Consider the following 24,904-nt stretch of genomic DNA (forward strand, 5'->3'; position numbering starts at 1 on the left):
ATAGAGAGCAAAGAGAAACCTTTTGCAAAGTTTTAGCGCCGTCTTGATGGCGCTCGCGGCGATTCCGCAGTCCGTGAAAAAAAAAAAAAAAGTTTTACCAAACAGCACGCAGCCGCGGCAAGCCAAACTCCATCTAGGCTGGCTTTCCTGCCTTACATCACTGTCGTGTGTAAAATGACTCGTCAGAACGAAGGCTTCAGGTGTTTTCACGACCTCTGTGGCAGCCTGCGTAACATGGATAGCCGCACCGCTGGATGGCTACTGCAACGCTACAACCGTCCACTCCAGTAGATACCTTTAGCATAGCACGTACCGCTTACCGCGAGGCGCCACTGCGCATGCGCAAATCACTGAGGGCACCAGATGGCGCCACTTTTCCGTCAACAGGCTGCAAGCCTGCCGCGCCGGGATCAATCGGCGCGTTCGCAGTGACGGGGCGTGCTACGCGGTAAGCTGTAGCGGTATGGGCAATGCTAAAAGTATCTAATCTTGTGTGGTGTTTGTTGGTGCTTACAAAATAAAGACGCGAAGGCTTGCACCACCACCAACCATTTGTGTGGTGCGGCGAAGCCCGCCAACCAGCAAAGTGGGCACCACTATGTTGTTGGGAGTACATTATATTAATTTTATGGTCATCCGCATTTGGTACGCAGTTAAGATTGCATGTCCATGTTAAAGATATTTTGGAAGAGTTCGGCACAATAATTCATTATATCCGTGCTCGACGTATTGATGTTCGATTAGTAATTATATTTGTGCATCGATGTTATTGCTTGGCAGTTCAGCTATATCTGTTTTCGGATGCAAGTCGTGTGGAGAGCCACAGGTGGACCCCATTTGGAATGGCACTCTGCTCCCTCACAGCATGGTGTCTAGTTTTACAAACCAACTCTATTCGCAGAAACTAAAGTACAGTTGTCGGGAAGCAAGCCGTACATACGAGTTGAGCAAACATTTTAAGTGCCACACTGGAGTGAAGCTCAAAGCAGTTGAAATCTGAAGTTGCTCTGGCCTAAGGAGGTTTGCCACGACAAAACTTGCAACGAAAACATGTCCTTTTTAATCCTTGATGTCAACATTTATTTGTAAGGGAATTTTCATCCAAGGAGATCAAGTTCTCGCAATGCTCGATTGCTATTGATCCATTAAGCGTGTATCCAATACGCCTGGCACAAATCCTTTTGTTTAGCCCTGTGCGGTTTCTGCGTGCCTGTTCCTTTCCACCGCAAATCCATGCAAGTCCAAACTGCATCACTTCATATGTGCTGTCTACACCACTAACTGCATCACTCCATACATACTGACTGCACCGCTAAAAAGCAGTGCGTCTTTCTGCACTTTTGAAAGTCATGACTGAGTTCTCCATCATCAGGTTCCACGAGATGATTTCTGCCAGAATTCCCTAGACATACTCTGGTACCCATAAGCGCAATACTTTTAGTGGCTACTTTAAAGCAAAACCACAAGATGGTCTTTTAATATTGTCGCAGTGCCACTGTACCCATATGGCATAGTTTACAGTGAAAGAGTGTAACTCGGTGTACAGCATGGGCACGCCTATGCAGACTCCACTGAGCCACATCGTCAATTTATTTACAGCAGTGATTTAATAAGTGCTCATGATCTGCAGAAGTGTCATGGCACATAACTTTTGTTGGCAACACATTACACCAAGCTTTTTTTTCCTTGACATATGACCCTACGTGCCCACGGACGCATGATCAAACCTTGGCTGCGGCGGCCACATTTCAGAAAAGGTGAATTTTAAAAGACGCCTTTGTGCTGTGGGGTGACAGCGCATATTAAGAACCACGGGTGGTTGAAATTAACCTGCACTTTTAAACTAGGGCATCCCTCACAGCTCCTGTGCAGCTCGAGGAAGTGAAACCTTACGCACCATGCCACATACGGTGACACATGACCCAAATGCTCACTGTCGGCGGGACGCTTGCAAAAGCAGATTCAGAGCCAGCAATTACACCACCTCTAAGGGGTTTGCACCCAAGGGCAATCATCACACTTTATTACACAGAGAATGATACACCCATTTGTGTATTTTGAGAAACACCCTTCACCCAGAATCCACTATTACCAGCAGCGACGGAAAAGTGCAAAACAACCTCAAAACACTACTGCCAGCAGTGTATGCAACCATGGTGTCAATGTGTACAAAATTTTACAGCTGAATCGGAAATGAAGTCGACTATGTTCAACACGGCAGGAAAGAAATCAGTTTTCCTACCAAGTCCAGAAGTAGGGGGTATGGGAAAAGGCTACAGTGCCTTGTTAGTCTACTACTTTTACACAAGGTCAGGGTGACTTACAACAGTGTTTTCCTGAAGAGACATCACTCACTGAACTGGAGCAGTGTAGGACACTTTTGAAAAACAATGGTGCTGTCTGCAGACGCAACAGATCCCGGCTCTATTATCATGATGCACGTGTTCAATTACCTAAGCAGTTTCAGCAATACATTTAGACAATAGTTACGCAAAGATTCTTCATTCCTTCTTGCAGCTATGCCACAGTGCAGTTAATCACGGAGACTTCAAGTGGCTCACATGAAGCACTTTCTCGCTGTGTACAAGTTAACGAGTGCTGCTACCCACACCTCAAATACATTCTTCAAACTTTTTGGTTCTGGGTTGTATTTCTGCAAAACACAGCAAATTGAGGTTGGGCAGAAAAAGTTACATTGCCTTGAAATGCTCTCACGACATGAAAAAAATCACAAAACAAATGATTAATCAATGGGAAAAAAGCACGGCAACAAAAATAAGCCACGGAAACACCCTCGGTATCTATCGGATCACTTGTCGCAGCCACTGTAACTGTTGACAATTACAAAGCATTAAAGGATAATGCAGTCAAAATTTCTGCACAGAAAAAAAGAAAAATATCTGCATCTTGGCCACATGGTCCTTGATCATTCCTTAGTATTTTCAATCGAAAGACCAGAATGTGGAAAAAAAGAAAGGAACCAAAGGAAAAACCCTGGATTTCTTTAGGACGATTTGTCACAGAAAAAAATCTGCAGCTTAGCCACATGGTGCACATTCATTCCTTAGTATTCTCAAAGAACCAGAGTGTGGCAAAAAAAGGAAACACAGGAAAAACCCTGTATTTCTTTAGGACGATTTGTCACAGAAAAAAATCTGCAGCTTAGCCACATGTGCACATTCATTCCTTAGTATTCTCAAAAAACCAGAATGTGGCAAAAAAAAAAGGAAACAGGAAAAACCCTGTATTTCTTTAGGACGATTTGTCACAGCCACTGGGTTCGCAATTACTGCAGAGAAAAAAGAACAACAACAAAAAATGTCTGTCAAAAAAGCATTTTTTCACATGCAAAGAAATAAAAAAAACACTGGCATTTGGGCACATAGCATCATTCTCCATAGTGCCATGATTATATGAATAATTTCAGCTTAGCTTTTCAATCCTCGCACATAAATTGTCACAAGCACAGAAAGGACGATTAGCAATGTTTCACTGACGAACCAGAACAGGTCAACAAAGAAATAGACGCAGACATAAGCGTGAATTGCTCTCAGACCATTCAAAACATTCACAATTGCAAAGCAGCAAAGATTGCTGGTCTCAAAAATAATTTCTTACGAAAAAAAAAAAATTCAATTGCTATTTTGCCACACAGTGCCTATTCACGCTCTCAGTATTCGACCGGTGCTTTCATGATGTAATTCATGTTGCAACACTTTCAGTACTTGCATGTAAGTTTACAAACCGACATAACGAAGGCTCACCATTGAATCAACAAGCCAAAACACGGCTACCCTCAATTTTTTACACACTATTCGTCACAGTCACAATCGCAAAGCAGAAAAGAGCATTTCAGCTGCAAAGCTAACTTTTGCATGCAGAAAAAAAAAAATGAATCAACATCACCATTTGGTAACAGGGCACCTATTCGTCACCTTAGTGTTCAGCCTGAAGTTATTTCGCGAATCATTTCTGCTGGAACACTTTCAGTATATGCACATAAATTTGGATAGCACAGAAAGGATGATTAACATTGAATCACTGATGAATCAAAACATGGCAGCAAAAAAAAAAAGGTGGATGCAAAAGCCTAAATTCTTTTCAGACCATTCATTATATTCACAACTGCAAAGCAGAAAAATAGTTCAGTCGCAAAAGCAATGCCCTGCATGCAAAACAAGAAACAATGAAGCTTGGCTGCAAGATGCCCATCCATACTCTGCTCGGTATCATCCATAAATGAATTTCTTTTTGCAACACTTTGAGTACTTGCAAGTAAATTTGGGTAAACTGATACCACTGGCGTATATGGCTTTTACTTCTCGATACCAGCATGGACTACAGTTTAAATGTTAAAATATGCTCTCAACACAAAATCACTACCACATCGACAGCCATATCTTGCCAACCAGAGCAGGCCAAAGGTCTAAAGCACTCGACGCACCCAAATTATTCTTGTATTGCACCAGTCACGGGCAGCCTACTCCACCGAACACTTTAATTTCATCTCCCCACCTAGCTCTCAGCTGTTCTCTGCTAAACTTTTTCCTTCAGAATAAACTCGTGCCACACAAAAGACTATCTGTTCGCTGTCCCGCCAAGGTACATTTTTTCCTCTGGACTTCTGATACAATATCATTAACGAAAGTTGATTCTCTAATCTATACTTCACTATTATCATATCATTTTCCTCCCTGCAGCAGACTGTGCTGTCATGGATACAATGTGCTGTATTTGACAAAGTGTAGTAGGTAAGGTGTTAAAGGTACTAGCGTTGCTCCCCAAATATAATGCACAATGACATGTAATGTTTGATAAGCACAGAGGTGATGCAGCTGCAGTAGCTCTCTCAGAACATGCTGCCACACATGTGCAAATGAACGATCATTTTCATTTCAAGAGAAGACAACAGCGCAGCCTGAGACAAAAAACAAGCTGCTACAAGAACCTTGTAGATCTGGTCAAATGGTAACCGGATGCATCAATCGGAGGTGCTAGTATTTCACATGGCGAGCAAAACCATGAAACAACTGGGCACGCGGTCGGCACCCTAGAAACAAATGAACACAGCGTATGTAACTGCTGCGACCGAGTCTGCACATTAGAGTGGGCAGTGGCGCACTTGATGGTCATCACGGCACATTCCATGACCAAAGCTATAATCAAGTTCCGCCACATGTCTATGAAACAGCGGGTGCTTTCTGCTGCAAAGTTCTACACTAGCACAGCCATTCAACTTCAACTCCTGCAGCACTGGTCCAAAGACAAATGCTCAAAAGGACGTGCTTGCTTCTGGGTGTCATGAAGATTCGAGCTCAGACAGCCACATGGTAGCAGCACCTAGGGTGCATGCATTAACCAGGGCATGTATGATTCGGCTCAAATCTAAAAAAAAAAAAACACGACCAGATTCATGACGGACATATGCCAAAGCTGCTGCATTTTAAGTTCGCCTGTAGAAGCAGCAGTATTTGTGGCATGCACTGGAACGCTGCATCTTTTTATAGATACCCAACAAAAGAAAGGATGTGTACACAGGACCTATTAATTTCCTGCTGTGTGTTCAAACACAGAAAGTGCAATAGGGATATTAGGTGCAATAAGGCACCCATTCATGACGGAAGAAACAGCGCATAAGGTGGTAAACACTCATGACAACCACTTCTAACGAAGGACACACTATCATACTGGAACAATACGATCAGATACTAAATGGTAAAGACCGGCAAAAAAATCGGTGAAAGAAAAACAAAATCGACAAACCAACTAAAAGGCAGTTTTTTCCATCATGAATTCAAACTAAGTGGCCCAACTATTGATTCTAACAAACCCACTGCTCAAAAAAAGACAATAAGCAATGGCTCTGATGTGAAGGTTGATGCATATTGTACACAAAGGAAAGGGAATACATGCACGGCTACCCGGGTGCATTGCAAAGCAGTATGTTTGGGTGCTCAGTTTCAGACACACTGCATGCTAATTAACTGCTGCAGGGGTAATAAGCTGGGCTACTCTTCATCCAAAATGTCGCCCATCTTAAGATACTGACGTATGCACAACCAGCAGTCGCGGCCGAGGTCGATAAACTGCGTCTGACCATCGCTGCGGCTGTGACAGACCACCCGATCCTTAACAACGCCCGCAAGACGCATGAAGTCATCCATCTCTGTGAAGCTCTTCAAGCTGCTCTTAATTTTAGACATTGCCTCCTCTTCATTCACGGATGTGAGTTCCTGGACTTTCGTCACCAGGCCCGGGTTGAAGTGAACCAGCTCGACAGCTTCTGCGCCGTACTTGTTCCTCATGCCCGTGACAAAGTGCGCCGCGCGCATCACCAGGGAGAAGTTGCGGCGCACCACATCAGCAACCTTGAACCAGTCGCCCCCAAGTTCCCGACGCTTGCTAAGTCGCATGCCGAGGAGAGTGTAGTTGCTCGAAAAGCGTGGTGCCAGCTTCTGGATGAGAGCCACAGCTGACCTGTGGTCATCGGGGTAGATGGACAGGTCACAGAGTGTTCGGCTGGACTGGAGTGTGTCTGCCAGGATCTGGGTCTCGGTGTCATCAAAGCATAGGCCACCGATAAACAGCCTGCGAAGGCTCACGTTGACGGACAGGGCTTCCACCAGCACGCGCTCGGGCCGGTCCGGGGTGGCCCAGTTTCCAGTGTCAAGGAAGAACGTCAGTTCGAGCTCTCTCAGCACTGTCGTCCCCTTGATGTACTCCGCTATCAGCGAGCTCACCCTGCTGTTGAACAACTCCTGGCTCACTCTCAGGCAGAGTGACGTCACGTGATTGCAGGACGGTAGCAGGCACAGAGTCGTGTGCAACGGGTCAAGCTCATCGAGGATTGTCGAGTCCACGCTGATGCACGAGAGCTCCTTGCATTTCGTGAGCGTCACCACCGGGTCCTGGACCACGTGGTGCACGCCCAGAAAGAAACGGTCGCTCATGCCGGTCTGCCGGAGGGCCTCGCATATTTCCGCGACGTCCTTGCGGCGCAGCCTCTCCACCGTGACTTTCTTCAGCGAGGTGTTTGACGCGAGAGCCCTGAAGAAGGCCCTGCACTCGTCAGGGTTGAAGCACGAAAGGTCCAGGGTCAGGTCGTCGAGAGACTTGTTTTCGGAGAGGGCCAGGACCCACGGACGAATCCGTCCCGACACCCTTCCGAAATGCTCCGTGTCGTGCAGTTCAGTGTCCACATCGTACTGCGGGGCTCGCTCGTACCAGACGCAGCCGATCATGTGGAATCCCTTGAGTGTCCGGCTCTGGGACAAGAGCCTGGTGATGAGCTGGATGTTCTCGTTGTCCAGCGAGAACCTCACCAGACTTAGTACGGAGAGCGTGTCGTTGTGGAACAGCGCCCTGATGATGAGCCTCAGCTCAACGACATTCTTGAGGTAGCGCGACGTGACGCTAAGCGTGCGCAGCGTCTTATTCTCCCGCAGGTAGTCGGCGAACATGAAGCCGCACTTGGACGACACCGGGCTCAGGATGCAGGTGTTGAGGGACAGCGTCGTGATGGTCGAGTTGCGGTTGAGGCCTTGCAGGATGACCACGGCGTCCTCGCGCTCGATGTGCAGGTGGCTCATGGTGAGCTTCGTCAGCGACGAAGTGTTCGCCAAGAAGTCGGAGAGCGCGTCCAGAAAGGTGCGGTCGAAGTGCACCTGCCGACATTCCAGCTCTTCCAGGCTTTCCAGGTAAGGGATGGCGTTCGCGAAACTCTGCGAGGCTTGCGTGTTCATGGTGAGCAGACAGAGCTTGAGCCTCTTCAGGCTCGGACTCCTGCGGAGCGCGTCGCATATTAGCTGGTGGTGGCCCTTAAATATGTAGCCTGTCAGGTCGACCGACACGACGCAGCGGTGAAGAGTCAGCAGGCGATGCAGCAACGTGGCGGCCTGGTGTTTCTGCTCAGGCATGTCAAGCGGAACGAAGGCGCAGTGCACCTCCACTAGCGACAGCTTTGCAGGCGCCAGCTCCCGCAACTCTAGGCCGACCTGCCAGAAGAACTCGTTCCACACGGGCAGGTCTTTGAAGACGTCGCACAGGCGCTCGTCGCTGCCTGTGCATCGCGACCGATAGTTTATGCTGGCCCCAGAAAAGTAGCTTTTGGCGAGGCGCAAATTTGCTGAGAGTGTTCTCGGAGGTCTCCGACCGGTGACCCACACGGCGTCTCCAGATGCACGCTTTCGTTTGGGCATGGCTACCGCGCACGAGAACGGTCTTCCGTCTAACGAAAAACGTTGGGGGAACAAAGCGCGGAGGAGAGAGGGCTGTTAACGCACCTTTTGCAGTCCTATGCAATCATTTTTCGGCGTCTGCGAGTGATGCCGCAATTTTTCAGAGCGGCGAAGAAACTATTCAACGTTAAGAATTACGGCCCTGTCTCTTCAACTCGATAGCTCGACATGGTACCTCTGGCGAGCGAGCGATGCTACAAATGCGGCCATGGCTGCTACGGATTGGATCGGATTAAGTTCGTTCACCACACTTGGCCAAGATCAGTTCCGTTTTCTGCGTTCGGAAACGAAACTGAAAGTTGGTGCGGCCGACAAATGTGCTCGCTGTGATATAACGTTGGCTGGGACCTCCCCATGCTTTCATTTCTCGCAGAGAGTTATTGAAAGTATTCGTTAAAAACGGGGTCCTAGCTAACCGAACAAAACCTTAAGGAAAAACCTTGCTATATCTTAAAGTTTTGTTTTGTTACAAGATAATAAACATCAACTCAAGAAAAGAAGAGAATAGCTATAACAAGAAATATCCTTTTATTTTGATTATATGTACGATCATTCTGAGATGTGTGCTAAACACAAGCTTGCGATGTGTAACCAATAATGACAGACCAGCAAAGAGGCGGCAATTGACTTTGACGCGTCTTGATATAGATTGGCAATATATGCGCAATGAATATTTCTCAAAACAGCTATAGGCATCGCACAGCACACGGGCGCCTTAGCGTTTTGCCTCCATAAAAACGCAGCGGCGGCTGCGTTTCTATGGAGGCAAAACGCTAAGGCACCCGTATGCTGTGCGATGTCAGTGCACGTTAAAGATCCCCAGGCGGTCGAAATTATTCCGGAGCCCTCCACTACTGCACCTCTTTCTTCCTTTCTTCTTGCACTCCCTCCTTTATCCCTTCCCTTACGGCGTGGTTCAGGTGTCCAACGATATATGAGACAGATACTGCGCCATTTCCTTTCCCCCAAAACTAATTATTATTATTATTATTATTATCATTATAGGTATGACAAACACTAAGCATATATGGCCTTGCATGCCCTTCACGCCTAGCAATGTAGCTGTCATACATTGCGTTGCCCGTATCTTCAGTGAAGGATTTCAAAAAATTGGAGAGGACACTAAAATTCCGCCGGGTATGACGCGATAGCGGAGTGGGTTAGCCTTTCCATTCTGAGCAGTTTAACACCTTTATTGAACGCATTTTTCATTTTTTCCAATTGTTTAAATTAATTGATAAATTACACTCAAAATTTTCTTAATTAGCCTCATCAAGCACTGGCTTTTCATTCTTAGCATTTTGACACATTCGAAACCGCTTTTTCCAAATTGTTTTCAATTTTTTAAAAATTTCTTTAATTAATCATATATTTACAATGATTCCATTAACTCGTCACTGCCTGACACATACCAATGAATAATCAATCATTAGAACCACAAATTACAATGAAACGATTTTTTTACGCAGTCCCCGATTGTTTCCGACATGCGGTGCCAACTACTATTACGCCGACGGCTATCGCGTAAAAGGGGTACAATCCACATGAATAAATCGAATGACATAATTTTGTCTTCGCGTGGCGCAACACAAACTATATTTAAAAATTCCGCCTGATTCGTTAAGTAGCCAAGATAAATTATGCAAAATTCAATATTATTCATTTCAGGGCCCAGGGTGTCTCATTCTGTTATATAGTCGGGGTTCGGAGATAGCCAATATATATTTTTTTCGTTAACATGCATCCTTAAGAGAAAGCCGAAGAAATGTGAAAAAAAAATTGTGGTGGTTTAGCTTTGGGTCAACCTGGAGTGACACGACAGCCACAGCTGGCCGAGTGGAACTCGCTCAGTCGAATTGCAAAGTCAGTCTTTCGCCGTTCCGTTTCGCTGGGCGTTCCTTCTGCATCTTCGTCCCACTTGACACGGCGCATGCGCACAGCTGTGGCAGCTCGGTTTCGCCGGCGCGCCACAGCCTTAGCCACGTGTCTTAGGTGTAAATCTGTCGGGAAAGAGAAACGCTGGGCTGGAATTGAAAAGATGGAAATCATGAACGAGCTGCCATACAATATAGGAAACTAAAAAATGCAAAAAATGTACTGGGCAAAAAATAAATATATGATGAAAGTGACTCGTACCACCATCCTCCACATCCGTATCGCCACTACTCCACCACGACTTTTTTTTTTCTTTATTGATCCACTACTCCACGACTGCCACTTTGAACTGTTGTGTTATTTTTGTATGAAAAAACTCACGCTGTCCTCTCCAATACTTTGCAGCTGGTGTGTAAGACATGAGGAGTAGTGGTTATTTGCCTGTTTTAAAGAATGAAACTAGAGAAGTGGTCTTCCACTGATACTGTAAATCTTGATGTGTGCTGCGATAAGCATTCAAACAGGTTTTCCTCACTGGAGAAGTATTTTTTCCTTCATCTGGAATTCTTCCAAAGAAATATACCTGTTATTCGTTGCGTAGCTTTACAGCGGCTCAACAAAGCAGGGAATGCCATATTTACCCGCCAACTAAACGTGTATCCAACTACGTTGAAAACCCCGAACCAGAGACAGCTTGGGTAACCAGTGTTCAGAGCAAGATAGAGGGCACAAACAGAGAAACAAGGAGAATATTGTGTGAAATAGTCCAGGCAAATTTTTTGTCTTTTACATGCTCTGGCTCGGATTTGTTTCCTTTTGGTCGCTACATTTCCGCGCCTTTCACGAAGCACACGTGGCTGTATGCGAGGCACTCATGAACGACAATGTTTCCAGGATGTAGATGTAGTCTGATACGATGCACATCGTGGCTTCTGTCTGCGCGCGAGTGCCGCGTACGTGTGTTCACTCGAGACATACGTGTCCACGTCGGACATCCGCAACGCGTACGAACTAGTATTGAGCCCATATCAGTTCATACGAGGCACATCTCTGACACATAAGAACACGAATGCAACGTGTTCATACGAGGCACGTACGTTTATCGACACATATATGTCATATGAGTTCACAGAGATACATTTGTGATACATAGGACCTCGTATGAAGCATATATGTTTTCATACGAGGCACATAACTTTACAAATATAACTCATATGCTGCCCATATGAGTTCATACGAGATACATTTGAGACGCGTATAGACCGCATGTAACACATATGAATTCATACGAGACATATATGAAACCACATGGGATGTTTCGATAGGGAAGTGGCCCAATCATCTGCACTTTTCCTTGGTCCAGTACTTGCGCTGCCCTAAGCAATATGGTAGAGGGGGACGGGGGTGTCAGTGAGGAGAATGTCCCGTCTAAACTCTTGGCTGAGTATTAAATTGATGGCGCCAATCATCTTGTCGGGTATAACTAGTTTGGTCTAAGGGAGATATGGATGGCACGGTACTGTATGTGTTATCTCTTGAAGCTGCAGCTGGGCTATGAGGGACGCCATAGCGGCGGGCTTCAGATTAATTTCGACCACCTGGAGATATTTGGCATGCTCTTACGTCGGACAGCACACCGGAGATCTTTCATTTCGCCTTACTGCGGCTATTGAAATGCAGCCGAGAGGGGATCCCGCAACCTTGAGTACAGCAGCAGAACGCTCCAACCACACCCGCACCTTGACGGGTCAATCGTCGTATAAAGTGATCACTGCTTTAGCATTAGACTTCGATGACGTCACACCGTGCCAGCTGCGCCTCTGATTTCTTTGAGCGCAGCTGCGACACGTCTCTTCATTTATGTGGAATTACAGACCACTAACAGACGGAGAAACTATGCTAAGCCTGGTCTACAGCTCGCGGACACACATCGTTCTAAACATTAGAGAGTTATAGCGTAGCGTGATGCGCTTCCGCAGAGCTCCACTGCTTACGCGCTGATTGGTCCCGATACGACAGGTGCGCACCCAGCTGACAGACACGTGGCGCCATCTAGCGCCCTCAGGGCGTTCTGCGCACGCGCAGTGGCGCCTGACGGAAGACGATCACGGTAGCTGTTTGCGGATTGCGCTCTCTATTTCCTGCCGGGAATGACCGCGTGGTCTTAAAGCGTCACACAAGCGAGGCCGTCGATCCTTTTGCTGGGTGCGCCGATAAGCGCCGCAGTCATTCTCGGCCGAGCTTCTTGAGGAAGGCTGCCACAGTGGAAGGCAGGCACTGCTCCCACCGCACGCAGTGGCCGTCGCGGCTCCCGTAGAGGCCCGGCTTGCAGAAGCACCACGTGCGGCATTCCTCGGTGCAGGCCGGCGGGAGGCTCCGGCGACCGCACTTCAGCTCAGCGCAGGAGTCACTAGCGCAATTCTTGAACACCATGCCCGGTCCACACGGCATGGCACAGTTCATTCACTCGTCGCCCACTGCGACAACGCGCCTCATACGGAAAGTGAAAATTAGCATCGAGGAAAGGAATGGCTAAGTAGCTTTCTTGGTGACCCCTAGCATCTTGTACTATGCACTTAATGGTTTGGCTTATGGGGTTTAACATCCCAAAGCGACTCATGCTAAGAGGGACGCCGTAGTGAAGGGCTCCGGATAATTTCGACTACCTGCAGTTTTTTAACGCGCACTGACGTCGCACAGTACATGGGCCTCTAGAATTTTTCCTCCACCCAAAAATCCACTGCTGGGCCCGGGATCGAACCCGCGGCTTTCGGGCCAGCACTCGAGCGCCATGGCCACTGAACCAGAGCGGCGACCACCATAGAGAATGTATACTTATGCATGCACTCGATATATTTTCTGTTTATGCATCTGGACGAGTGCGTGTTAAAGAACCCCAGGTGGTGGAAATTTATCTAGGGCTCTCCACTGAGCGTGCTTGCTCAAAGTGCTGCATCAACTAGCTGAAACAGCCGTTCAGGCTGCGAGTAGCTGCGACACTTCGGCATCAGGATCAACACCGAACCGACGCAGCTCACGCGCACAGTGCTCGACCCTCCATCTCCAGTGTATGGTAACGTCATGAGGAAGCCGCACGTAGGCGCGTGGGAACTCTAGGGCCAGCGTTTCCACAAGGCAGCTACGACGACCCGCTGGAGGGTTCTCAGCCTGAGCCGGTTTGCGCACAAGGACAACTACATCAAGATGCTGATCCGCACCGTCCAGGACCTGGGCATGCGCATCCAGCAGCCGCTTGCGGTCAGCTCGGCCGACCCGCACAGTCGGATAAGTATCGACACGCTGACATTTTAGCGAACATGGCGCGTTTTTCCTTTTGCCTGGCGCATGATCGTATTAGCTCCATAGCGCCAACATACCAGAATTTACCATATTATATATAACTTTCATATCCAATTATTTCAGTTCGAATAACCGCCAAGCCGGATAATGGAACGGCAGCCAGGATTTGGCTCGTGAAAGTTCCAACTTGCAGCAACTAGCAGCGTTTTAGTGCGAACCTCAGCAGCACCACCAATCGGCCCAAATATTGGAAATATATTGGCAAATTTTTATCACCAGAGTGAAACGAGTCATTCCCAAAATTGGCCCGTTTGCCTGCGCTGCTTGGGAAGGGACTAGTTCACGGTGTCTAATCGGCTGACCGAGTTTGCGCGGAGATTGACTTTGAGTGTCAACCTTGGCGCATCAAGAAATAAGATGTAAGTATTAACGGGACTGGGCGTTGAACCGGCGGCGGGCGAACAATCAGCTTCGCTGGCCACTGCACGAGAGCACTGTGCTATCGCCACAACCGATCACGCCTTGTGTCAAAAAGCCACACACACTCGTGCTGTCCATTGCACATTGTCGTGTATATCAACTTCCATCTGCTGCACGATCAGATCAGATCAGCTTAACCTCGATCAGAGCTTAACCTGAGTCCAATATCCCAGCAAAGTGAAACCATGAGCCAACTAGGAAAAACACATGCTTTCGGGCGTCTACTCTGTTTAACTACGTTTTAAAACCCTATGACATTTTTAGCATGTGTTGTAGTAGAACAGACTGGCTTCGGCCAACGCTCGCCAAGGCAACCGCCAGTGACTGCAAAAAAGGAAACCTCATGCAACGGCCACCTTTTTTTGGCCAATATTTTTTATTGCAACTTAGTTCCAGGGCACACAAACAGCAATGTTTGACACCCGCACTCTTCGAACAGCCCATGAAACAACAAAAACAAGAAAATCCTTCTTCTTGCGAGCCTGCAAGAAAACAAAAGTTAGAATTAGTGGCGGCTTGACAGACTTATGCCTACATGAAAATTGTTCCGGCGAATTTCAATCAAAGGCAGTCCGAGCGTCTAACAACGAAGACCACCGATTCGTAATTGCTTATAACAGGCTCGTGGACCTACAACTCAAAATAAACTGATCATGTATTTCTTGCAAGAAAATAAAGCCCTTATTTCATTGTTTCCGATTGTTTGCATTCGCTTTCGATCGCAAAGAAATAAAATGCATTAAAAAAATGTTGCTGTAGGGCATTCGTGAAGCGGCGCCCTTTAACATCAATCCCATGCATACGCTTCACCTGCGCGTTGAACACACGACACTGCGACGCCAAGAGGGACGAGAGAAGATGTCCACTTCGTGTCACGTATATCTTGTCCTCTATGTGTTGCGCACATGTCCAACATTCTTGGACAAACATTATGAAAATGTGGAAACTAAGATACTGGCATAGAGATATTCAAGAACGATTCTTCCGATATGCGGGAAAACCTTCCTTTTATAGTGTTTCCATTGCTTGCATCGAGCAGTTAAGACTGTAACAAAAAACCCATGAGGAACGCTTTGGACGGTAGCAAAAACGTTAATAGCAAAAAATGCAAGCCTGCAGGCGGGAGGTTGGGGATATATTGATCGTTGTAGTAGAATCTTACAATATATGAGGAACACTGCGCTCATAATACCCTCCCTATACCCTATGTAACACCCTCCCTGCTAATGCCATTAAACGCTTTCCCGTTGGAAGAGGCTTTCTCCAGAACTGTTTGGTATGACGTCAGTGGTACGCCTCCAGGCTCACCGTAACCGGAATGCAGGGGCAGCGGAGAACCTCCTCCATTACACGAAGTACATGGAGGCCTGCAGTTCCTGCAGCACCTTGACGGCCTCCACGTATTGGGCAGTGGTCAACACGGCGTCCCCGCCGCCCTCAGACGACTGGCTGACCGCGCCTGACGTCTCCAGCTTGCTGGCGATGTGGTGTTTTGCGCGGAAGGCGGCCAGGTGCGCGTAGTATACAGGGGCCGGGATGCTCACGCTCCTTGCACACCGGGAGTATGTGTGGCACAGGTAGAAGCTGAGCTTCTGCAGGTCGTCCGCGCTGAAGTTGGAGTCATCCCACACGATATAGTAGTGGGCCGGCCGGCTGGTACCCTGCGGGTGAGCAGAGGAGTACATTTATACACTTGCGAGAATTCCGAGTGCCGTGTCGGGTTGAGGCGCGCGTCGTATCGTGGTGTGTGGTGGTGCGGTGTGGTCTTGCTTGTGGTGCGATGGGATGTGGCGTGGTGTGTGCGGTTTAAATACGCTTATTTTACTAGCACACATTACGTGGGAAGGAGATTGTTTAAACGCAATATACAAAAACCGGCAGTGCCTATGAGCACAGCACGCGCTCGCCCTGCTTCTAATGCTGCATGCACAACATGTTTCTGGCTTTATTTGGCCTTAAATGCCCTCGAGCCAATAAATACCGTGAATAACTATTATTTCCTGGTTGGCTGTCATCAGTGCATTGGTCGGTCATCGTCATCTATGTCGCTGTCCCGACTTCGGGACAGCTTAAAAAACGAGGCATACAAGCCGACGCGACTATTTAAAAAAAATCAATTTTTTGGCCGTTTTTTGAGACTTCAAAGCCGCGTCCCGTTTTAACGTACGAGCAACCAGGCCCAGCCGAACATCAAGCGCTTCTCTTTTCACCTAACCTTATGCGTTCAATGTTTCAGTAGACGCCACTCCCAAAATAAACGCTAATGACCACATCCACGTGAGAGCAGCATTCCGCGCTGGCCCTAGAGGTCCCCCTTGCGCAACTTCCGATACCGCTTCCTCAAGGACGAACGATGACGTCACAGTCACTCACTGCGCTCCTGGTGGCCTCAACGTGAAGTGGAAAGCTTCCGTCATGGTCTTGCGGCCAGGCGATCTCGGAGGCCATGCTTCCGTTTTCTCAAGCTGCGGAAGGCCTCGACCGCAGGAGCTCCCGGTGTTTGTAGCGCACTAACAACGCGACGCGACTGTGGCGACGCCGGCGCCCGGACTATTTCCTCCGTAAATTCATGAACGACAACACCGCAGACCATTTGTTCCCACTGACAATCGCAACAAGAGCGGAGAAGCGGTCGCCCACCTGGATGCCGAAGTGGCTGCAGAGGAAGAAGTCGAAGTCCAGCGGGTGCGTGACCACCGAGTCTACGGTCGTGCCTGGTGGGACGTTGCGACACTTGCCCACGCCGTCGCGGTCGTTGGCGGGCATGAACCTCGTGTGATGCCGCTTCTGGACCACGATGAACGTCAGTGGTGGCTCGTAGGTCTCGGTGGGACACATCTCCGCACACGCCAGCCGGATGGCGCTCACCTGAGAGATTCGAGAGCGGAAACAAAGAAAAACTTGGTCAGGGATTAAAGGCCATTCGACGAATCACGATACATACTTGGTACAGAATGCAAACAAAACACTTTGGGCCTTCACGAACTATGCTGTCCCATCTTACACAATTGCAGTTTGAGAAAAACTGTACGGCGAAGAACAGCGTTTTTTTTAGCAATGCGGTTATCGGTAGTACTCTGGTTAAAGGAGCAGTTTCAGCTACCGTTCAGTTCAACGGAAGTGCAGCTTTTCCAACTGACGCTGAAATGAATAACAGTCGGCTGCAGTTACTCGGCACACTCCGCTAAATTGAGTTCACGGGGTTCACATTCTGGATCACGTGATCGGTTTATACATAGCTCTAAAAATTAATTCCCTACTTGACTTCACTCAACCAAAATTTCCGTGCAAGGTTGGCTTTTGAGTATGCCGCTAGTGAACAACCACACAGAGCCAAGAAAATTCAGTAGAGGAACGTCCGGCTTCACCGCTCAGCCGTTGTTTTACTGGTACCACTTCGCGGCATTTTTTTTCTGGATACGACTAAAGAATGAAGCCGCTTTTCCCCGCAAAAGAACCCCCTTGCAGTCAATGGCGCCAGCTGGTTTTCACGAACCTGCAAGGTGGACAATGCAGCGAGCGTGGTGACAATGACAATAGTCTTTCATGTGAGGGGGGAGACTAACCCCTTCCTTTTGCCACTTCCTACATGGTTACCTTAAAAGGCTCATGAGAAATGGTCTACGCCGTTGGCTGCAAGAGAGTCCTTTCATGGGGAAAAGCCGCTTGGTTCTTAGTGAGACTTATATTAGCCAGGATAGCAAGATGTGGCAGCCGGAAATGCCGCCCACTCGGCCGAAGCAGTGGGTCAGTAGACTGGCCTAACTACAACCCCCTACTGAGCTGAGATCTCAACAGCAGGTGGCGCTGCCTTTTATTACCCGTGCCACACGCGCACTAGAAATAACCGCAGATGTTTGTAGCTTTAAGTTTGCCTATGCCATTATTTTCGGAGCTGGCAGTACACGTCCAGGTTTAATGACATTATTATTGACAGATATATTTACATTACAGATTCGCCACTATAACAGAGGAGATTACAATCAAATAAATGACGAACTTCAAGTGTTTTCTGATAATATCCTGGCGCCATCTTTTCAAGACAGGTCAGTAGAAGATAACCGCGGGTTCAATTTAGAGACAAGATCGCAGAAATAGTAGCCAAACATGCCCCGCTTATCACGCTATCACATCATAAATCTAGCCCTTGCTTTACAAGAAAGCATCAACGAATGAGAAATAAGAAAAAAAACGGTTGATGTATTTTACTATATGATTTTGTTATTTCTAAGCTATGTTGTACAAATTTCAGTATTTGACCCCCCCACCCCTCACACACACACAATGCCTCTCCTGAGGACTGTAAGGTATCTGTAAATGAATGAATAAATAAATAAATAAATAAATAAATAAATAAATAAATAAATAAATAAATAAATTCACGGTGATGATAACGCCTTCAAGGGAGTAAAAAATCACCTGAAAATAAACAGTGTCAATGAGCCAGTATCTCAGAATGTCATTCAAATATAATATAAAAATAAATTTGTAGAAAATGCCACTGTTCTTGCTTGACAATTTGCCAAAGTAGAACTCGCGTGCCATCTAGCTCACAGGCTAACAGTACTTCGGAATTGCTGGTAAAAATGGTGCTCTTTATGAATAAACCATTATCCACAGGATAGTAACTTCTCACAAAAAAAGATGCATATCTTTCTGCATGCGGAATGGGGATAAGAGTATACACTGCTCGGGCGAATGAGTTGTGGCGAACTCAGTAGGTCGCAAACGGCAGTTAGTCTGTCTAATGCCATTCAATACGAGTACGTGACACTGTTCCGATGGCGTTAAAACTTGATCACTAAGTAATTAATGACATTAAACATGACCTTGTGGCACTGGTATAGCACCTCTAACTGTCGTTCAGTTCAACGGACGGTCAACTGCACAGCCGTTAATATCGCCCGAGCGTAAAAGGGGTGAGACACGGAGCGGGCACGCACAAAACCTAACCACAAGCCTCAGTCTTGGATGTTTACTACCTTTTGAAGAGAAACGATCAAGCTGACGTCAACTAACACCGAGAAGACGTCTCCAGAAATGAATGTCCCGAATGTCCTGAAATTATAGCGCTGTGGAGATCTATTCGGTGCCGTTACGTATATGCACAGCAAGTCCGCTTGTCATAAGACAAAAGGTTATCCAATGACGCTAGCGGCATTGAATGCGGTATAGCTGTCTTAACAAGATGAGCGCTTAGTGGGCACAGTATTGTAGTAGGCGCAGTTGCTTACCTCATGGTTACGGACTTCCAAGAACTGCCCCTCGCTCACTCCGTCTCTGTAGAAGACGATCCGCAGGGGCTTGTAACCGTTGGTGCGGTAGAAAACCAGTAGCAATTCCTTGACCATGTCCTTCAGGTCCTTGATAATTTCCACACGCGCCTTAGCCTTGGAGTCTTCAATCTGTACCCGAATGGTGGCGTGAAACTTGGACGGTACAGGGTCTAGGCTTCCGACGCACGCGGCGATGGATGGCCTGATCTTGTCTCCAGGCGATGGGTGCGACACGTCTGCTCCGATGACGATCACGGGCCTATGGAATACCTTGGGTTTCTCCTGCATCAGGAGACTATTGTTGACTCCGCCCGTCTTGGCGTTGATCTTTTGGCACAGGTTTTGGATGAGCGATGCGTTACACTTTTGGACAACGTTGTTGTCCAAGATGCATTGTGTGCGCAGGGAGAGCTCAGTCTCTGCCACCTGCTTGATCTCAGCGTAGTTTGTGGCTTTTGTTATCACAGCCACAACCATCTCCAACTGCGGGTACTGCTGGCGCTGCTCCGTGAGAACGGTCCGCATGGGCTGGCGGTTTGTGTCGAACGTGATGACCGCAAGCGGCTGCGCAATGCGCATGCCCAGTTCTTGGCCGATGCGGATCAGCATCTTGATGAAGTTGTCCAGGCAGTCTTTGTGCGTGAAGCGGCTCACGTTGAGAACAATCCACTGTGTCATGGACATCGCCTTGTGGAAACGCTGCCCTCGGAGATCCCACGTACCGTCGCGTGGCTTGCACATGGTGTTGTTCTCAAAAACCAGAGTTGGCGGGTCGAGCACTCTGCCCACAACCTGAGTGGGTTCGGAGTTGATCTTGACGCCGAACTCTCGCAGGTACTTAACCGAGGTGCTTACCATGTCGCGCACAGACTGACGAATCTCCAGGAAGCGCTTGGCTGGGGGCTTGGCCGTGCGCTTGATCATCTCGGCGGTCTGACTCTCATCGAGTTTCTTCCGACAGTGCTGGCCTTCGGCCAGCTCGCACACCTCCAGAGGAATGTAGACCGGATGCGTCGGGCTGCCACTCTGCACGCAAGGGAAGTTCGGGTACGACAAGCGCCTGTAGCGGCTTTGGAAGTAGTCGGCGACGGAGATCTGACTACCTTCTGATTCAAAATAGATGTCCTTCGCAGCTTCCCTCGTGATCTTGACCACTTTGTACTTGCGCGGGTACGGAAGGTGCGTCACTTTTATGCGGAGTCCTTTGAGCTCCCTATCCAGCCGCACGCACTGGTTGTCGCGCAATGCCCGTAAGTCCGCGGGTGTCAACACACGCCGGCTGTCGCTGAAAAACCTGCACATGAAGTCTACCAGTGGAAGCGGCTCGTAGAATGCTGTTGCTGACATGTCGACGTTAAGCATGGGCTTCCATTGGGCGGGTCGAACACTCGTGTAGTAGCCAAACCACACCTCCCGGCCTCCTCCGAGGTCATTGTACTCGTTGGGTCCCGGCGGTCTGAAGAACGAGCGTCCAACCGGCGCAAGGTTGATCGAGGGGCTGTGCCTCAAGACGATGTCGATGGCCTGGAGGACTTCCTGGGGCACAGTTTGTACGCGCTTTTGGAAGACGCCATGCAGGGCATCCAGGTTCACGGTGGCTGCATACTGGATCTTGATGGTAAACTTCTGGCTTCTCTGGTCTTCTTCGAGGTCGACTGTGAATGTCCGCTCGCGGAAGTTGAGCTGACGGCGCGTGTACAGGTTCTTGCGGCCATCGAAAGCCGGGATGCAGTTGGCCAGGTCTTGCCGGTACTTCTTTACTAGAAGCTCGATGACTATCCTGTTGATCTTTGTACTGAGGCATCGGTACTTTTTCTGCTCAGGAACCTTGGTCTCCTTGGCAGTCTCCGAGGAGATGTCGACGTCGTAGTGGTAGACGCTGCCGGTCGGTATCTCAATGCTGAAGTGGTTGGCAAGAAGTTGTATGGTCCGGCCCAGCTGGCCGTGGGCGGGCCGCCGCGGGAAGTGAGAGGGCAGGGTTCGCTCGAGCTCCTGCGGCGTGATTGGTGGTAATTAGAGCAGGGCATGAAGAAGTAAGTATGCACGCACTGTTTCGTGTGTTGAGCGTCACACATGTTTGGCCGAATGGTCTTCGATCTACACTACAGTGCAGGAGCGGTTCCGGTGAGTCTTAACGGGGAAAGCCTCCTGCACCCCGTGTGTTGTAGCGAGCCTATTAAAGGACGGCGCTTGAACATTAATATCCTCCCCTGAGAATGTTTTAAATGTTTCGTGCAAGCGAAGTTATCTGCAGTCAATATCTAAATTTCAGCGTCTTATAGCCTTTCTATCTCCTTTCATCACTCTTTTCAAGCTCACAGGTCGGCGCTCTTTCAGCCAGCCCTACCCACTCGGCCCCACCGCCGGCTGCAGACGCGTTCGGGAATTTTCCCGGTAATGGTGGGGGGGGGGGGGGGGGGGAGGGCTTCCTGAACCGCCGAAACGACACTTATTATTGTCAGCGGCCACAATAGCTGCCATACTTCTGAATCTAACCGACAGACACATCTGAACAAAAATACGCAGCAGCGCGAGGCGGAGAAATGCACGGGCGTGGAAAAGTCGCTGTAAGGAGCTCGCCAACCTTCGCTCGGGATTGTGGGTTCTGCACTCAATGTAGGAATATATGGTTCAGGTGTTTATGAAGAAAGCTCGTAGTACTTGAGCGAGGTTATGTACACGGTTGGTCAAAAGTTCCGGGGCCACAGGGCTTGCTTCTTTCATCGGTATATCGCGGCATTTAAGGTGCGATTAATGCTATCAAGGTTCGCAGAGTATAGAACGATACCTCTTCCGCCCTCTACGGATATTTTGAGTCTTTGGGTGTGTCATGTCTGCCTGATTATACAGCTGAGAAGCAGACCCTATGGCCTGGGAACTTTTGACCTACTCTGTACTTTCCTCGGAAGGTATTTCAAAGACTTGTTCTATCTTGAGCACGTATGACAGGGACGATCGGGTCGATTGCAAAATCAAGGAAACGGACGGCGTGGTTGTGGTGTACATCAAAAGCGAGACAGTAAGTACTAGTTCTTTCTGTGCCTTTATTCATTTATTCAGGGAACCCTGCCCATGATAGCGCAAGAGCTGAAGTATTTCTTCCAAGGTTTCTGAACCACTCAAAGGGCAACTGTGGGCGATTTTGAATGTTTTATACGTGGTATTGTGTTCCTATTCGCATAACATTTCTTGGGAGTCAATTCTCTGTGCCTTTAAAAGCGTTTTTCAAAATCCTGAGTAGAAGCCCTTTAAACCAGCAAAAGCAAAGAACGCCGAAACTAAAACTGGGATTCTCCCAAAGAATGAAGTCAAGATAGAAGCTTGTCGTCATGCATACTGTCACAAAAACTTTCGGCGCGTTGACTGACTAAACTGGAGACTGTAAGCGACAGACCACTGTTTGTGTGAAATGACCAAAAACAAAGGTCTTCATTTTTTTTTCTTACCTGCCGCGGTGGCTCAGTGGTTAGGGCGCTCGACTACTGATCCGGAGTTCCCGGGTTCGAACCCGACCGCGGCGGCTGCGTTTTTATGGAGGAAAAACGCTAAAGCGCCCGTGTGCTGTGCGATGTCAGTGGACTTTAAGGATTCCCAGGTGGTCGAAATCATTCCGGAGCCCTCCACTACGGCACTTCTTTCTTTCCTCTTTCATTCCCGCCCCTTTGTCCTTTCCTTACGGCGCGGTACGGGTGTACGCCGATATGAGAGACAGGTACTGGGCCAATTTCTTCCGCCCCCCCCACCAGAAAATTTAATGTGGATTAGCCCAATAATAATAATAATAATATTAATCGGTTTTTGGAGAAAAGGAAATGGCGCCGTATCTGTCTCATATACCGTTGGGCACCTTGACCGTGCCGTAAGGGAAGGGGAAAAGGAGGGAGTGAAAGAAGAAAAAAAGAAAGAAGTGCCGTAGTGGAGGGCTCCGGAATAATTTCGACAACTTGGGGATCTTTAACGTGCACTGACGTCGCACAGCACACGGGTGCCTTAGCGTTTACCCGCCGCGGTGGCTCAGTGGTTAGAGCGCTCGGCTACTGATCCGGAGTTCCCGGGTTCTAACCCGACCGCGGCGGCTGCGTGTTTATGGAGGAAAAACGCGAAGGCGCCCATGTGCTGTGCGACGTCAGTGCACGTTAAATATCCACAGGTGGCCGAAATTATTCCGGAGCCCTCCACTACGGCACTTATCTCTTCCTTTCTTCTTTCACTCTCTCCTTTACCCCTTCCCTTACTGCGCGGTTCAGATGTCCAACGATATGTGAGACTGATACTGCGCATTTCCTTTCAACCAAAACCCATTAAAATTATTACTTACCGTTTTGCCTCCATAAAAACGCCGCCGCCGCGGACGGTTTCGAACCCGGGAACTCCGGATCAGTAGCCGAGCGACCTAACCACTGAGCCACCGCAGTGGGTCAGAATTCCGGCATAAAACAAAACTTTTAATACAGCCAAGGTTTAAGCCTAGAATCGTTTGATATCAAAAATGAAAATTTTCTTTCGCGTGATGAGTTTTGGGATCTAGTAATCATGGAAATATTTATTTTGAATTCACACGTACTGTGCTACATAAAAAAATCCGGTTCGGCGCATTGTATTGCAGTGTATTGTATTGAGTTATACGGCGTATAAGCAGCTAAGGCTATCATCTTTAACGTGCACTGACTTCGCACAGCACACGGGCGCGTTAGCGTTTAGCCTCCATAAAAACGCAGTCGCCGCGGTAGGGTTCGAACCCGGGAACTCCGGATCAGTAGCAGAGCGCCCTTACCACTTAGTTACCGCGGCGGGTTGGATTAGCTCGGCTAATCCAGGATATACAAAGCGAAAAGCGAGATTGAGATCTCCACTGACCCACGGAGCCGTTAGCTCGCGTTTCCTTTCGTGAAAATGAACGGTCTTTGCAAAGTTGTCAACGCCAATGAACTCTATGAACACTGTGGGCTCACTTGTTTTGTTTGGTTTTTGAGGAAAGGAAATGGCACAGTAACCGTCTCACTGTGGTGGACACCCGAACCGCGCCGTGAAGGAAGGGATAAAGGAGGGAGAGAAAGAGGAAACTACATTTAAAGTTGGATTTTGAGGAAATGTGCTGCGGTGCACAGCGGCGGAACACCTGTGGCTTGGTGCTACTAGTGGCGCATGGACAGTGGTAAGAAGGGATCGAGAGAGAGAGAGAAATGCGCCCTGTGACGTCACTGCTTCTCGTGCATGCGCAGCACGGCTCTCCAGGAATCACGCGAAACTGCTCAACCTGCGGCCAGTAAAGCTTCCGCTTTAAAAAGAATTTCACACGCTGGCAACACAATACTCGGCCGCAGGTGGGTAAGTACTGAACCCAAAGGCTAAACCTGACGACGCACCAATTGCTTGAGCCACCCTTTATCCAGGCGACGACCGAGGCCCTGAACCTCACAGTAGAAACTTTGAACATTGAAAATTGATTTTCGGGAAAAGGAAATGGCGCTGTATCTTTCTCACATATTGGCAGACACATGAAACACGCCATAAGGGAAGGGAAAACGGAGGGAGTGAAAGAGGAAAGGAAGAAAGAGGTGCTGTAGTGGAGGGCTCCGGAATAATTTCAATCACCTGGGGATCTTAACATACACAGACATCGCACAGCACGCGGGCGCCTTAGCGCTTCGCCTCCATCGAAACGCAGCTGCCGCGGTCAGGTTAATAATAATAATAATTGGTTTTTTGGGGAAAGGAAATGACGCAGTATCTGTC

At 48.3% G+C, this 24,904-nt stretch overlaps 2 protein-coding genes across 2 annotated transcripts; both read right to left on the minus strand.

Moving 5' to 3' along the window:
• Positions 1-1,987: 1,987 nt before the first annotated feature.
• LOC144101062 (uncharacterized) lies at positions 1,988-8,435 on the minus strand. Its single transcript, XM_077634072.1, has one exon. The coding sequence runs from the start codon at positions 8,196-8,198 to the stop codon at positions 6,009-6,011; it is 2,190 nt and encodes a 729-aa protein (XP_077490198.1). The 5' UTR covers positions 8,199-8,435; the 3' UTR covers positions 1,988-6,008.
• A 6,709-nt stretch (positions 8,436-15,144) lies between these two features.
• LOC144100123 (protein argonaute-2-like) lies at positions 15,145-19,475 on the minus strand. Its single transcript, XM_077633157.1, has 3 exons — positions 19,127-19,475; positions 16,533-16,760; positions 15,145-15,553 (listed from the first exon to the last, which is right to left on the minus strand). The coding sequence occupies exons 1-3, from the start codon at positions 19,454-19,456 to the stop codon at positions 15,239-15,241; spliced, it is 873 nt and encodes a 290-aa protein (XP_077489283.1). The 5' UTR covers positions 19,457-19,475; the 3' UTR covers positions 15,145-15,238.
• Positions 19,476-24,904: the final 5,429 nt, after the last annotated feature.

Source organism: Amblyomma americanum, chromosome 8, assembly GCF_052857255.1.
Source record: "Amblyomma americanum isolate KBUSLIRL-KWMA chromosome 8, ASM5285725v1, whole genome shotgun sequence".
In the NCBI taxonomy this organism is placed as follows: domain Eukaryota; kingdom Metazoa; phylum Arthropoda; class Arachnida; order Ixodida; family Ixodidae; genus Amblyomma; species Amblyomma americanum.